The sequence below is a fragment of the Nelumbo lutea genome, chromosome 4, assembly GCF_056320005.1.
Source record: "Nelumbo lutea isolate HS-2025 chromosome 4, American lotus-T2T, whole genome shotgun sequence".
NCBI lineage: Eukaryota > Viridiplantae > Streptophyta > Magnoliopsida > Proteales > Nelumbonaceae > Nelumbo > Nelumbo lutea.
The window spans coordinates 33,094,703-33,110,661 of record NC_142687.1 but is presented as its reverse complement, the minus strand read 5'-3'; the positions used below and the strand labels follow the sequence as shown (position 1 = coordinate 33,110,661).

The window sequence follows — 15,959 nt, the reverse complement described above, 5'->3', positions numbered from 1 at the left end:
AATGAAGAAAGAAAATATTCTCTACCATTGTCTGAACGAAGAATTATAATTGAAACACCAAATTGTATACACACTTCAGCATGAAACTTTTGGAAAATGGAAAATAATTTGCTTCTTTCTTTCATTAAATAAATCCATGTCATTCTTGATTAGTCATCAACAAAAATAACAAAATATCGGTAATCATTAGAAGAAAAACAGTCCTAAGGAATGAGAGAACTGATTTAGAAGTTGTGAAAAGGTGTTAGATATCAGCAGTAAAGAGAAAAGGAGAGGAGAGAAGAAGTTGGCGGCAATAGGGTTTAGAGAGAAGTCAATCGAATGTTTTCTCTCTTTCCTAATCCTTTTCATTAAAACATAATTTACAAAGTTTTGGTATTTACAGAGAGACCCTTAATTGGGTGATTAACTTAATTAAGCATAGCATAAAGAAGTATAAAAATGCCCATTAACAAAATAAATAGAAACATAAACAAATAAAAGCATCCTATGGGCCATTCGGCCCATTCTCTCTACAGTCCCCCTCAAGTTGAGCATAGATGTCAATCATGCCCAGCTTGCCGGTGTCATGTTGTAGTTTGGCCTTGGAGATTCCCTTGGTAAGAATGTCAGCTAACTATTCTTCAGATGTAATGAATGGTAGAGAAACTTTTCCAGAAGCCACTCTTTCTCTGATAAAATGCCTATCAACTTCAATATGTTTAGTCCTATCATGTTGCACTGGATTGTGAATAATGTTGATGGCGATCTGATTATCACAATATAGCATCAATGGCTTATCATACTCAACACTCTATTCCTCCATCAAGGATCGAAGCCAAAGTAAGTTAGGAACTCCATGAGCCATAGCTCTATATTCGGCCTCAGCTGAAGATCTGGCAACAACTAATTGTTTCTTGCTTCTCCAAGAAATAATTTTACCCACCACCATGCTACAGTATCCAAAAGTCGACCTCCTATCATCAATGTTTCCCACCCAGTCAGCATCTGTGTAAGTCTCCAATTTCATATGACCCTGCTTAGCAAAAAGAATTCCCTTCCCAGGAGTACTCTTCAAAAAACATAAAATTCGTTCTGCTGCTGCCATAGGAGTTTCCTTGGGAGCATGCATGAATTGGCTAATGCAGCTGACAACATATGCAATGTTAGGCCAAGTCATGCAAAGATATAGCAGTTTCCCCAGTAACTTTTGAAACACTCCCTTATCCTTCAATAGTTCCTCCATCAAAGGCAGAAAGTTTGTGACTCATATCAAGAGGAGTAGCCACTGGTCTTGCACCCATCTTGCTTGTTTCAGTGAGCAAGTCTAGCACATACTTTTGTTGAGAGATAAAAATTCCATCCTTAGACTGAGCCACTTCTGTGCCAAGGAAATACCTCAACTCCCCCAGATCTTTGATCTCAAAGTCTATATGAAGGAAAGGTTTAAGATCATCAATCCCTGTCACATCAGTACTGATCATTACTATATCATCAACATAGAATATAAGATATACCACCAATGAATCTCTCCTCTTCACAAAGAGGGTATGATCGGACTGAGTCTATATGTAACCAAAGTTAACAAGGGAAGCCCTAAACCTTTCAAACCATGCCCTAGGTGACTGTTTAAGTCCATGGAGAGACTTCTTCAACTTGCACACTTTTCCCTCCATATCTGTGCCATACATCCCTGGTGGGAGAGACATATAAACTTCCTCATGTAATTCTCCATTCAAGAGTGCATTTTTCACATCTAACTAATAGAGTGACCAATTTGAATGATCAACCAAAGATAGTAGAACCCGCACAGATGTCATTTTTGCAACAGGAGCAAAGGTCTCCAGATAGTTAATACCATAGGTTTGTTTATAGCCTTTTGCAACCAGCCTAGCTTTGTACCTCTCAATGGAGCCATCAGGCAAATCAACCACTTCCCATGTGTCATTCTTATACAGAGCATCTATTTCAGTTCTCATAGCATCCCTCCATTCTGGAAAAGTAAGAGCTTCTGCTACAGACCTAGGTATAGGGTTAGAAGCAACCGAAGAAAGAAAGGCATAATATGAAGGAGAAAGAAAACCATAGGAAAGATGCTTGGAAATGCAATGTGCAGTACAAGTCCTTTTACCTTTCTTGATAGCAATAGGGACATCAAGATCTGGGAAGGGCGGCTGCAAAGGGATAGTATCAATACCTGTTATCTCTTCAGTAATTGGAAGTGTAGGAGGTTCATGTGATGTAGAGGAAACAATTTGCTCACTTCTGGTTCTTTGCTGTTGGTACCACCTGGGATTAAAGAGGGGAAGAGGAGGTAATGAAGAAGGCTCAAGAGGAGACTCAACAGGACAGGAATTGGGAGTGCAAACAACTGTGACAAATTCTTCCCCTTTGAATAGTGCTTCCCCAGAGAAGAATCATAGAAAGGAGTGGACTCATCAAAGGTAACATCTGTTGAAGCATAACGAGTTCCGGTGTTTGGATCAAAACAGCAATAACCCTTCTGTGTGGAGGCATAACCAAGGAATATGCTCTTGTGGGCCTTTGGTTCAAACTTATGTCTCTGGGCACTTGAAATGTGTACATAACAAGTCCAACTAAAGACAAAGGGGAATAGGAAAAAGGTCCTTACCCGAATGGAGGCTAAAGGGAGACTTAAAACCCAACACTCTGGATGGCATACGGTTGATTAGGTAGGTTGTAGTGAGAAAAACATCCTCCCAAAATCTTGTAGGGACATGTGAGGCAAACGGGATACTTCTTGCAACTTCAACTATGTGACGGTTCTTCCTCTCAGCTACTCCATTTTGTTCTGAAGTACGAACACAAGAACTTTGGTGAATAACCCCAAAATCAGTGAGATAAGAGGTTAGGTTTTTTTCAAAGTATTCTTTTGAATTGTCAAATCTTAATATTTTGATTCTAGTATCAAATTGGGTAAGAACAAATTCATGGAACTGCCTCACAAGTTTAGGAACTTAATCTCGGGATCTCATAAAAAATAACCAAGTATATTGTGAAAAATCATCAATGAACAAGATAAAATATCTATAGCCTTAGAGGGTAAGTGGTATGGCCCCCATACATCAGAGTGCACAATATGGAATGGAGAAGATGATCTTTTATTTCTCAAAGGATAATTGTTTCTACAATGTTTTGACAATTCACAAGACTCACAATGAAGACCGGACAAGTTAATTCCCTTAAATAGTTTTGGGAATAGATGACTCAAAGCAGAAAAAGATAAATGACCAAAACGAAAATGACATAACATGACACGAATAAAGGACTCTGAAGAGGTAGATCCAAAAGCAGTTTTCCCAGGTTGTCCTTGGATTTGTCTAGGAGTATAGCAGGTATATTCCATTCGCCTCATGGTCACTACCAATCACTTTCTGAGACTTCAGGTCTTGAAAAACACAATAAGAAGGAAAGAAGGTTACACTACAATTCAAGGATTTAGTTAGGCTACTCACAGACAATAAATTAGTATTCAGTTTAGGGACATAAAGAACAGATGGAAGAGAAAGGGAGTCTGTAGCCTTGATGGTTCCCTTGCCAGAGATAAGAGCAAGTGAGCCATCAGCTAGGGTAATCTTATCATGGCCAGGAAGCAAATCATAAGAAATAAATAAAGTGGAAAGGCTGGTCATATGATCAGAAGCACCAGAATCAATAATCCAAGGGATCTTACGTTTACCTGAGATAGTTGCATGATTGGCAGTAGCACGTATACCTAAATGTGCAAATGCAGAGGTAGTTGGATTTCCCAAAGGGTTGGAGGAGGAGGCTGCACTCTCTAGGCGACTGATCATCCTCCCATACTTCTCATTGTTCTGCCTTCATAACTGTTAATTGTTCAATAGCAGTCTTCTCATCAATTAAGCACCTGTCATTATTTGGAATAGTGGCTATGTTGGCACTTCCTAACTTCACATTATCAGCCTTCTTTTGGAAACGAGGTGGAAGGAGTTCCGGATGCAGTTTCCAACATTTATCTATTTTATGTTTTGGTTTCTTGCAGTACTCACATACAACTTCCCTTTTTCCTAAACCACCTGAACTGCTTGTAGTCACCTTCGATTTCAGCTCCATATTAGCAAAATGGTCACTTGGGATGGTCCCTTGAACTTGGACCAGCCTCCTGCTCTCTTCACTACTCACCGTGGCATAGGCCTGAGAAAATGATACATTATCCTTGGCTAAGATATTCTGTCTGGTGATGTCAAACTCGGGATTCAGCCTTGTCAAGAATTCAAATGCCCTGTTTCTCTCAACTAATTTCTTGTAAGTTTCAACATCATTAGTACTTTCCCAGACAACAGTTTCCATTAGGTCTATCTCTACTGCAAACATGAATTTTTACTAATTGCGACCATGATAGATAGTTGGTTCCATCCAACTTGACTGTGGTCACAACCAACAGTGAGTCTACGGGAGCTCCCGAAACCTATCCAGATTCAGCCCCACACTTTATTTTCAACTCCCGAGATATCCATCTTCCTCAAACAACTCCAAAAGAACTTTAAACAGCTTCAAAAACAGACACCAAATACCAACCTCTATGAAGTTGAATATGCCAGCTATGTCTCACACGGAACACGGGAGAAATTAGAAAACAGCAGCTGCTCCTTGTAGGCTTTACAGAACACCACAAGACTTGAATCGATCTTCAAGAAAAGGAGAAAGAACCCCTTCAATCACTGAGCACCAAGGTTAAGCTCCTTGTGGGGCCTGCAAACAGAATTCTCCAGTTGATTAGGGTTTTGGGCAAAAAACTCCAGTGGTTGTTAGAATGATGACCAAGACAGCATCCTTTTCTCCAAAAATCCACTAACAACTGGGCTGAAAGATTTCTTCAATCACTCATTCGATTCAGCTCTCCATACACATTGTGTATGGAAAAAAATAGGAGAAAGAGAGCCCGCTCTGATACCAAGAAGAAAAACAGTCCTAAGGAATGAGAGGACTGATTTAAAAGTTGTGAAAAGGTGTTAGATATTAGTAGTAAAGAGAAAAGGAGAGGAGAGAAGAAGAAGAAGAAGAAGAAGAAGAAGAAGAAGAAGTTGGCGGCAATAGAGTTTAGAGAGAAGTCAATCGAATGTTTTCTTTCTTCCCTAATCATTTTCATTAAAACATAATTTATAAAGATTTGGTATTTACAGAGAGGCCCTTAATTGGGCGATTAGCTTAGTTAAGCATAACATAAAGAAGTATAAAAAGGCCCATTAGTTAGAAGGCCCATTAACAAAATAAACAGAAACATAAACAAATAAAAGCATCCTATGGGCCATTCGGCCCATTCTCTCTACACCATTATAAGACTCAATTCTAAATGGACCCCAAACATCTAAATGAAGCAAAGCAAAAGGACTCAACATACAACTATCAATTCTAGGACTAAAGGAAACCCGATGGTGTTTTCCATACTGACACGACTCACATTGCAAAGAAGACAGACGACTCAATGATGGAACAAGGAGCTTGAAAGCTTTAAGAGATGGATGGCCGAGTTAACAATGCCACTGAAGAGGAGTCAAGGAGGTTTGAAGTGCAACTATAGAACCACCACCGTCAAAGTAATACAATCCACCAGCTTCATATCCTCCACCAATCTTCCTTCCCATCGTGAGATCCTTAAAAACACAAGAGGAAGGGTAAAATGTGATAGAACAATTGAGGGATTTGGTTAGTTTACTAATAGACATAAGATTAAAAGGAAACTTGGGGACATATAAAACAGAAGACAAAGAAAGAGATGCTTCGTTAACATTACCAACACCGCAAATGGGGGAAGTAGATCCATTGGCAAGGGTAACATTATGTGATGTGGAGGTTGGAGAAAGAGAGGAAAACACACCTAGAGTCTCGGTCATGTGATCAAAGGCTCCAGAGTCAATTATCTTGGGGGAAGGTTTGGATGCTAGGTAGGCCATACCTGAATGAGTAAGTGTGGCAGTATTCTGATGGGAAGTGGCCTTAAGGAATCTCTCATACTCTTCTCTTGAAATACTTATCATCTCCTTCCCAAAAGTAGTTTTGACTGAAGAAGGTGTTGGATCAACTGGTTGAGTATCACTGGCCTCAATTCCACCAACAACTGCATGATTAGCCCATGTGGATGGTGGGTCATGCAGATCATAACAAAAGTTAACTGTGTGTCCATCTCTCACAATGTGGGCATTTTCTAGTAGTGCTTCCTCTTCCTCTGGCACAACCTCCCCCTGAATCACGACCTCCACCACTGCTACGACCAAACATAGGGTTACCATGGCCTCTTTTAACTATACGACCACCTCCTCTGTGCCCATAAGATCCTCCTCGATTTCCAACAAGTGCTGATTTGTCGGGAGATATGGTACTCTCTGTGGGACTAAGAGAGATCCTACGAAGACAGGCAAATACTTCTTCTAAAGTAGGGAGAGCAGACCCCCTAATATTTGTGCTCTGATAGGTTCATACTCTGCTTTCAGCCCCACCAAGAACCGGGTAATATCTAGTTGTTCCTTTTGTTGTTGTTGAATTTTGACATCTAGAGTTAAGGGATGATAGACATTAAGTTCATTTCGAAGATTTTTCATACTGGCATAATATTCTTCAAGGGTCTGATTTCCCTGCTACAAACTGAAGTTTCCATAATAGAGTTTCTTAGCGTGTTCCCATATATCCTTTGTTGTGTCTAAAAACATGAAGTTAACACTAATTTTAGGCTCCATATTGTTCCACAATCACGCCTTGACTTGAGAATCCTCCTACTCCCAATCACTGAAACCCGAAGATTCAGCAGTAGGTTTCTCCTCCTGTACATGTTTCACTTTCTTCTTAGCCCACCGACTTAGCCCATGGTAAGTAGTTTTCACCGTTAAGTTTGATGGATGTCATCTGCACACTTAAAAAATTAGAGGAGATCAACACACTCAATTTTTGGTCACCACTCACATCACCCATCGATGCCATTTCAATCTACGAAGCTGGTTCTGCCCGTTACAAAAAAAAAAAAAAAAAATCTCAATCCCAAACACTGTAGCTATTGTTCTTTGAATACTACACCAATACATGGAGGTGTAAAACGGGCCGTGTCGCCTGAGGCCCGGCACGGCCAGACACGAATTTGAGCCGGCCCGACACGATGGTCCGCTGGCCATGTTGGGCCTGCGGTTTTAGGTCCACGGGCCGGGCCGACACGGTAGAGCCGAGCAGGTCGTGCCGCCCGTGGCCCGCGTGCCGGCATGGCCCAGCCCGCAGCTCGTCCCATATATTATATATATTTATATAGTATTATATAAATTATAATTATATAATAATATATAGTATATAATATATTAATAAAATAAATATTTTTTAATTTATTGTACTAATTTATTTAATTATTGTATATATAAGCAATTTTATACATCAAAATTCATATAAATTTAAAATTTTAAGTTTTTTGTCAATTTTTCTCGGCCATTTCTGACGACCCGTTTTACACCTCTACCAATACACTCATAATCACCACGAACCTGCCCTAGCATACATTCGGCCACTTCAGTGAACAAATAGTTTTATAACCACAAAAAATCCCTCTTGAAACTGCTCATTAGAGGTTCAGACCACCACGACTATAACCACTCGACCACCACGGCTGTCACGCATGGTGACAGCAGTCCAAATTTTTTTTTTTCTTTCATTGGGACTGCCGCACTCCCTCCCACCCCTCCCCACCAGTAATCAAGCCACCGTATCACTAGGACTGTCAAATAGATTGCCGCAGATATCTGGGGGTTGCCGCAGCCTTCTCCACCACCTACGCCAGGTTGTGCAGACAAGAGAAAAGAAGAAAAAAAAATAAAAAGACAAAGAGGGAGGGAGAGAGAGCTGATCGACTGAAGCTGTAGTCTTCCTCTCTCCTTTATTAGTGGCGCTCTGATACCATGTGAAAATAGTCCAGTCGAACAGAGAGATAAAAAAGAAGGAAGAGAAGAAGAAGAGAAAAGTAACTGAGATGACTAAAAGTCTCACCCAGTCGGCCATATATTTATATTTGTCAAAACAGTATACAAAGTAAAAAATGCCCCTACTTATGTATGGGACATATAATTAACATATTACTTAAATGGAAAAGACTAGAATACCCCTCTTTAGCCGACTCTAACATAGCTGATTGTAGCAAAACAGAGATGTGTTGAGGAAGAAAGGAATGATTGCTGTTAACCACTGTTGTTTAGGTGGGGAGGATGAGGAAACTGCTAAACACCTCCTTATTTTCTGCAGCTACTCTCACAGGAGTCTGTTTGGTGCACTGGGTTAGCCCCCTGGACCTTGGTGGGTTAGCCCCCTCTCACAGGAGTCTTATGGTCAGGCTTTTTCTAAGAAGGCAAGGTTCTGTGGAAAGCTTCTACTTTGGTGGTTTGTTGGTGCATCTGCAGAGAGAGGAACAACTGCTTGTTTGAAGATAAGGCTGGTTCCTCTGAGAAAGTGTGTGCGGTTGCTGAGAAAACCTTGGTGAAACGGGCTTCCATTAGTCATCTTTTTAGGGGTTTCATTCTAAGCATTTTGTTGATCACTGGAATACTATTTTGTGGGAAGATGATTTCTCGGTGTAATCTCTAGCCTGTTGGCTACTTCCTTGTATTCAGCTGTGGAGGAAATATCTCCCTCAGCATTCTTATCTTATCCTTTCTATTAATAATATTCACCATTCTCAAAAAAAAAAAAAAAACTGTTTGGATAAGATATGCCTCTGATCAGTCTTGGCATTTAGAACACATTATGAGTCCAGGGTCTTAGATTAAACAGTGAATATTTCACTCAGATGGGTCCCATGGTCCAATTAATTCATGGTAGACTGTTCAACCAAGGAGGGATTAGGAGAAAGTTGTGTTGGGGACAGGCAGTGCTTATATGCTCAGCTTTCTCTCTGTATTTCTATAGGATTTTTCTGCCATTAGTCAGAAAGCATAAAATGGCATGAGAAGATGTGATAAACACACAAAAAGATGTATTGGGATTGGATTCTCAGTTACCTTTTTTCTTTTGGTTAATGATTTAGGATTCTATTTTCTTTACTCTTGGCTCTTGCACAACTGGTCGTTTTATTGCTATTTATTTGAAAATATACTAAGAGATGGTATTTTCAACTTATAAGATTTTGAAATTGTTCACATTGAATATCTTTCAGGGGGATGTTGGATGCGGGAAAACAGTGGTTGCCTTTTTGGCCTGCATGGAGGTTATTGGCTCAGGTTATCAGGTTTAGCGTTGTAGAACCTTTGTTGCTTTGATTGCTCATTTTTGAGTTGTCATGACATTCTAATGCTGGTTTTTCTCCTGAATTGTCTTAGTTTCTTAAACTCTTTGTTTGAAATGCACTTCCCTAATGCTTATATTTGCTTGCATCTCATCTGTAGGCAGCTTTCATGGTTCCAACTGAACTACTTGCTATCCAGCACTATGAGCATTTTCTTTCTTTGCTGGAGAATATGGAGGAGGATCAGTTTAAGCCATCTGTTGCTCTACTTACAGGTTCAACATCATCAAAACAAGCACGGATAATCCGTCAGGCATGCATTATCACGTGTTCATCCCCTTTTTTATGTGTTTCTCTGTTCTTGCCTGTAAATTTAGTTACATTTTATGAATGACTTTGCTGGTTGACAGGGTCTGCAATCTGGAGATATCTCACTAGTCATTGGAACCCACAGCCTAATAGCTGATAAAGTGGATTTTTCAGCGTTACGTATTGCTGTGGTTGATGAACAACATCGCTTTGGTGTGATCCAGAGAGGAAGGTTTAACAATAAGGTTGTCCTATTCTTGCTTTTGAATTCCAAGCATGATGACCTTGTTTTTTTTACTTCTCTCATAAGTTGCTCACTCTTACATAAGAGTTTTCTTGGATGATATCTTCTTAGTGAAAGGAAACTGACTTTAAGCTTTGTTATGCCATGTAAAGTTGAATAAAATAAAAATTGCAATGGTTGATGTTAGGTGGCATTTCTTATGAAAAGTTGACTGCTAGTAGTGAGTATTTTTATCTGTTTATTGACAGATCTTTAGGAAAAGGGAAATTTATTGATCAGGGGACTTACCCCTGAGAGACCAATTTCCCTCTTTGTTTGCTTTGTCAGGTTTGAAAAATGAACCCATTTCCTCTTTCTTAGTTCCTTCTGATTCATCTCTGCTAGCCATCCTTGAAAATGTTTTCTTGAACCCCAGTAAGGAAGATACCAGAATCTGGACCCCTTCCTCCTCCGACTCCTCTTGTGCTTCGTTTTTTGAGACATTAGTTCAACCTACTACTCCTTTTGGGTTGTCATTCCCTGTTAAAGAGATTTGGAGCAAACCCATTCCTCCTCGGGTTGGTAGTTTTTGTTGGAAAATTTTCCTGGAAAGAATTAACACAATTGACTTACTTCAAAGAAAGAGGCCCAATTGTTGTTTACTTCCCAATAGGTGTATTCTTTGCAAAGCTGATGGGGAAACGGGTTACTAAGACTTTTTGGGAGTGGGTGTTTTCCCTTTTTGGGTGTACTCGGAATCCCCCCGTGAGTGTGCAATGCTTGTTCTCTCCCTCGTTCTTTAGATGGCCTAAGAAAAGGGGGAAGGTTATGTGGAGAAGCATTAGGGCTGCAGTGTGCTGGTCAATATGGGAAGAAAGAAACTCACGAATTTTTTCAGACAAGGAAAGAACCACAGAAAACCTAATAGACTTGATACACTTAAGGTTAGCTCACTGGCTGAAATCAATGGAGATATTCTCTGAATTTTCTATGGCTGACTTGTTGAGAAAGTGGAAAGAGGTAGCTACTGCCGCTCTTTGTAAGATGACCTATAGACCCTCTTGGACCCCCCTCCTGCTGGATTCATAAAACTGAATTTTGATGGATGTAGCTTAAGGAATCCAGGGCCTTCTGGGATTGGGGGTGTGTTTAGGAATGAGGAGGGGTATATTATTGCCATTTTCTCTGGGCCAATTGGAGAGGGTGACTCTCTTAGGGCCAAAATTCTAGCAGTTCTTGAAGGAATCCAAAGAGCAAGAGAATTCAGCATCAGATGCTTAGTTATTGAGGGGGACTCGGAGGTGGGTGATTAAGTGGCTGAAAGGTGACAACAGTGGTTTGTGGAGCTACAGAAATGAGAAGAAAAATTTTAAATGGCCGAGTAAGGATTTAGAGGTGAAATACAGCTGGGTGAAGAGAAGTGCTAACTCAGTGGCTAATGGGTTAGCTAAGCAAGGGGTGGCTAAGGGTTCTTTGTTTTGGGCTAATTTTTAGTTTCTTCTTTGTCCTTTTGTTGTTGGGGAGTTAAGATAGTTTACCTCCCCTATTCTGTAATTAAATTTCACAAATATTATTCATTAATAAAACTTTCTGTTATTGATCAAAGAGAAAAGAGAATATCACAATACATAGCAGTAATCAACCCATCTAGTTGGTTAACATCTCTTTTCTAAAAGTGAATAATGACTTGCTGATAACCTGCTACAGTTATTGGACCTTTTCTGAACTGAATCGTGTTTCTTTTGCAATAACAATACATTAAACTTCTAATCGCCTTTCCTTGAACAGAAAGGAACTAAATACTTTTCTAATTTCTTTTGGGGATTGTTGGTATCGCTATGTTTGACACAGATGTGTTTTGCTGCTAGCTGGCAATTGCAAATTAAACAATTCAGTATCATTCTGAACCAATATTGTAAAGGAATTGTTTGTGAAGACATCTGATTTTGCATTGGATAGATTGGCTCTTACCTGTTTATATATGACAATGGAAATACCTAAATTTCTGACAAGTAGGGAGGTGCATGGAATGGCATTAATAGTGGACCTAAAAGATAGAGATCTGCTTTAAGTAGATTTTCTGTGTTCACTCCCCTGTTCCATCCAAGTCAGGTATCTGCATTATGTAGTAGTAGATGCCCAACTAATATTTGCTTCTCTTCACCGAGTATTGTAGTTTCAGGACTGACAAATTAACTATTGAGTATCTACAGAAATCCAACTTACAAAGATGTAGAAGTTATGGAGTAATTTGTTTATAACCTCTGACTATTGCAACTTGCTTAATGTGACCCTTATATGAATTCCTTAACTGTCAGTAATGTACCTCCATTTGCAATATTGAGGTTTCTGTTTTGCTGTTATCCCCCTTCCTCTTTTTTATATAAGGCCCTTTATTCTTTTCCTATTGTAGTTGTACAATCTGTTGTTTCCTTGACTCCTGATGGCTTAATAACATTGTTATATTGTTGCTGAGAATTTCTAATTGGTATTTCATGTAAAATTCCATAAAAGGAATTTTGGGAATTGGGAATATTTGAGGTTTCATTTAATCTGGCACTGTGTAAATTTTGTGTTGAAGATTAATCACTTTTATGATGTTTTTTATGAGTAGATGTTTTATGTTAGTTGTTAGATAGGAGGTGGGGACCACAGTAGTTATGTGAGTCCAAATTTTATTATGTTTTTGTGTCTTATATATGCTGTTTTATGTCTTGCCGCCCTGTAAGGGCATAGTTGTCTTTGTACTGCTCTATTATTTTTAGTATAAATAATAAGTGAAGGGGGCGGCCAGATTATTGCTCTCCTTTCTTTTCAACTTCTCTTCTTCTCTTCTTCTCCTTCTCTCTTCCTTCTTTCTTCAAGAAACTCCTTTTATTTCATATTTTATAATTCAGCAAGCTTTCTACTTGATATCAGAGCAGCGACTAGGGTTTCGAGAAGCATTATCATGTAGCCCTATTCTTGAATTTTTTTTGGTGGGATTGACCAGTCGGCTATGGTTGGTACAACAAAACCTAAGCCGAATGGAGACAGGGGGAGTAGTGAGACTAAAAGGGAAGATAAGAAGGACTTGGTGTGATTATTGCAAGAAGCCTAAGCATACCAGGGACACTTGCTGGAAGCTTTATCCAAATCTTATGCCTGCCCGGATAAGGAACAAGAAGGGAAATGCAAATGTAGCCACTACAGGAGACTCTTCGGTCCCTCTTTCCCAAACTGATTGGGAATTCATTGCAGTAGCAGCAGTGAGGACAGATTGGAGAGGTTTGGACAGTTTATGAGTAAGAAAGATTCACCTAGTACTAGCCTTCTAGATGGACAACAGAATGTAGGAGCCATCTACACCTCTTCTTTTGCACATACAGGTAGTTCATATGCAACTACAAATCTTGCATCCACTTCAGGTTAGGAGGGATATCCCTGGATTATAGACTCAGGAGCATCTGAGCACATGACTAATGCCCCTACCCTTTTCAGTTCCTATCAGTTGTGTTCTGATAGAGACAGAGTCTCTACAGCAGTTAGAGTGACCAATGATATAACTTTGTCTTCTGTTTTACATGTCCCTAGACTTCATACCAACCTACTGTTTGTTAGTTCTTTGACAAAGAATTTGAATTGTTCCGTGACCTTTCTTCCTGGTAAGTGTGTTTTGCAGGATCTGGAGTCAAAGAAGATTGTTGAAATAATTTAGTTATCTGTGTTAGGGTTTGTTTGGCTAGTTAAAATGTTTTTTATTTTTTGTTATTTCTGTTATTGTACTCACTTACAGCAGGGGCACAAGAGTCTTTTCCCTTCTTATTTCTACCGCCCTATATAATATAATAGAAGCTAGCACCGCCAGCACTGTTCCATTGCTCCAAGCCTTTTCTTCCTTTCTTTCTTCTTCTTTTCTCTCTTCTTCCCTTCTCTTCTCTACTTACTCATATTTCAATCGGATTTATTGCCAAGATGGTATCAGAGCAAGGCTGTTGAATCTGGGCAACCAAGTTTTTTCTCTTCAAGTTGTTGAATCTGGGTGGAATAGGAGACTGAATTTGGGCTGATCAAATCAGATCTGCAACTGGTACAACCCTAAAGTTTTCTTTCTTCTTTTATTTCTTTCCTTGGTCGTGTACCAAGTGGAGAACAAATGAATCCAAACCACTGAATGTCGGCAGACTGTTGTGAGGGTTATACCTTTTTTTTTATTTATTGGATCGTGTGATCCTGTACCTGTGAAAAGGTGACTGTAGGTCATAGATGACCTGTTTTCTCTACTCGTTAGTCTGATTTCATGTGTGTTAGGATCTCTCTTATTGATTAATGTTGTGGTGGAACTTACTGGAAAACCAGTAGGCTGGGACTGTTCTTCATGCAGATCTTAAAATCAGTCTCGTCATGGTTCTTCTTTGGAAATTGGTGCTGTTTTTTGTGCTCAGATTAAGTCCAAAACTGAATGTTGTGTGTGGAGCTTTTGTCAATATAAGGAGGGATCCTAAGTGTTGAGAGTTTAGATAAAAAAAACTTTGTGTTTACCATGTCGTCTGAGAATTCTGCTACTTCAGAGATTTCAGGGAGCTACAATGGAGTGAGTGGGGGAATGGATATGAATTTCCCCATGGCTGTTATTCCCTTTGATGGTCTGAACTACCTTGAGTGGTCTAGGGGAATAAAACTCTACATCACTGCTAGGGGGAAAATAACCGAAGAACGGAAGTGTTGAATATGATAGGTGGAAACAAGAGAATAGTATGGTGATGTCATGGCTCTTGGTTTCCACGCTGCCACAACTAAGGAAGACTTTTATGTGGGCTGAATCTGCTTGTGAGATATGGGAACAAGCAAAGTCCACCTATTCAGAGCAGAGACACTATGCCAAGATATAAGCTGAATCCTCTACTTGCAAGCAGGGGGAGAAGAGTCTCTCGATGTACTATTCTGATTTGACATCGATATGGAAAGAACTTGATCACTACCAGAATGCGAATTGGAAGTGTGATGAAGATGCAAAGGCGTACAAGTCATTTGTATCTCAGCAACTGACCTTTGCCTTCTGTTAGTGGTGTTAGTGAAGGGGTATTTCGGTCTTTGTACTTGTTGAGAAGGTTGATGTGTACTGTTATGTTAGTTTGAGTGCTTCTTTCTTAAAGAAGGGCACTTAAGTCTTTTCCAATAAGTTAATAATATAATAACAGGTCTGGCCGAATCTAGGGAGAGGATTTTTCTCTAATTCGAACCAGCCTTCCTCTCTTTCCTCTCTTTTCTCTCTTCTTCTTTCCTCTCCTACTTGTTGTTTACTTTACTTTATAGTCAACGAACAAGACAGAATTCTAGGGCAGGTCAAACTTCAACATAGTATCAGAGCAAGGTTCAACAAATCAGACTTGCTAGAATTCTGTCTTCTGCGCATTCAAATTAGGGTTTCTCTTGGGTTTCTCAGCTGTGAGTTGGAGACTGGTAAAAGGGCTGAAAAGGAGTGATCGCCCTCTTCCCTAGGAGGTTCCTATGCCTCCGATTGTGTCGTTGGTGATTGGTTGTTGTGGTTTCTAAGCCCTAGTTAGGGCTGGTATGTGTGGTGCAGTGGTGTCTCAGCCCTTCGTGTGGTTGGCCTTCAGGCGATGAGGTAAAGTTTTTTTTATGCATATTTTCTGTTATGGAATACATGAGAGGTGTAGTATAGTTTGCATGATGGGTTTCGATTGTAGTATGCTAGGGTTTATTCTTGTTTGTGTGTGATTTAAAGGGCAATAGTGTCTACTTATTGGTGAAACTTCCAGTGTGGTTTTCAGCACTTGATATTGCTGAAATCAGTGCGTAGACTTCGGTGAGTAGGGGTTGTGGTGTTGCAGTTTTCAGCATTTAATACTGCAGAAATCAGTGTGCAGATTTCGGTGAAGTGTCTGTGTGTAGTGTGCAGTGTGTAGTGCTCATAATTCAGTGCTCAGAATTCAGTGATAAGGGAGTTCGGAAATGGCAGATAATAGTGATAGTAAACCTAGTGTCATGATCTCTACTGACTACCTGAATGTCCAAATGACCTCCATTAAACTGAATTTTGAGAATTATGTCCCTTGGGCCAAGTCTGTAGAGGTTTTTCTGAAGGCAAAGAAGAAAGTGAAGCATATAAGAGAGGAGAAACCCCCCGCTAATTCTCAAGAGTATGAAGACTGGGAACAGGAAGATGCACAGATCATTACATGGTTGTGGAACAGTATGGAACCCAAAATCAGTGTG

General features: G+C 39.8%; 1 protein-coding gene across 4 annotated transcripts in view; it reads left to right on the top strand.

Moving 5' to 3' along the window:
- The window catches only part of LOC148855069 (DEAD/DEAH box RNA helicase family protein), a 145,219-nt gene that overhangs the window by 113,614 nt on the left and 15,646 nt on the right, over positions 1 to 15,959 (top strand). For 3 of the 4 annotated variants that reach the window (XM_088983399.1, XM_088983396.1, XM_088983400.1), the window contains exons 12-14: positions 9,140 to 9,211; positions 9,369 to 9,521; positions 9,619 to 9,762. In XM_088983399.1, the coding sequence (XP_088839525.1) occupies positions 9,140 to 9,211; positions 9,369 to 9,521; positions 9,619 to 9,762 (369 nt within the window). The remainder of the gene's footprint in view (positions 1 to 9,139; positions 9,212 to 9,368; positions 9,522 to 9,618; positions 9,763 to 15,959) is intronic. The other variant, XM_088983398.1, reaches the window with a different exon arrangement.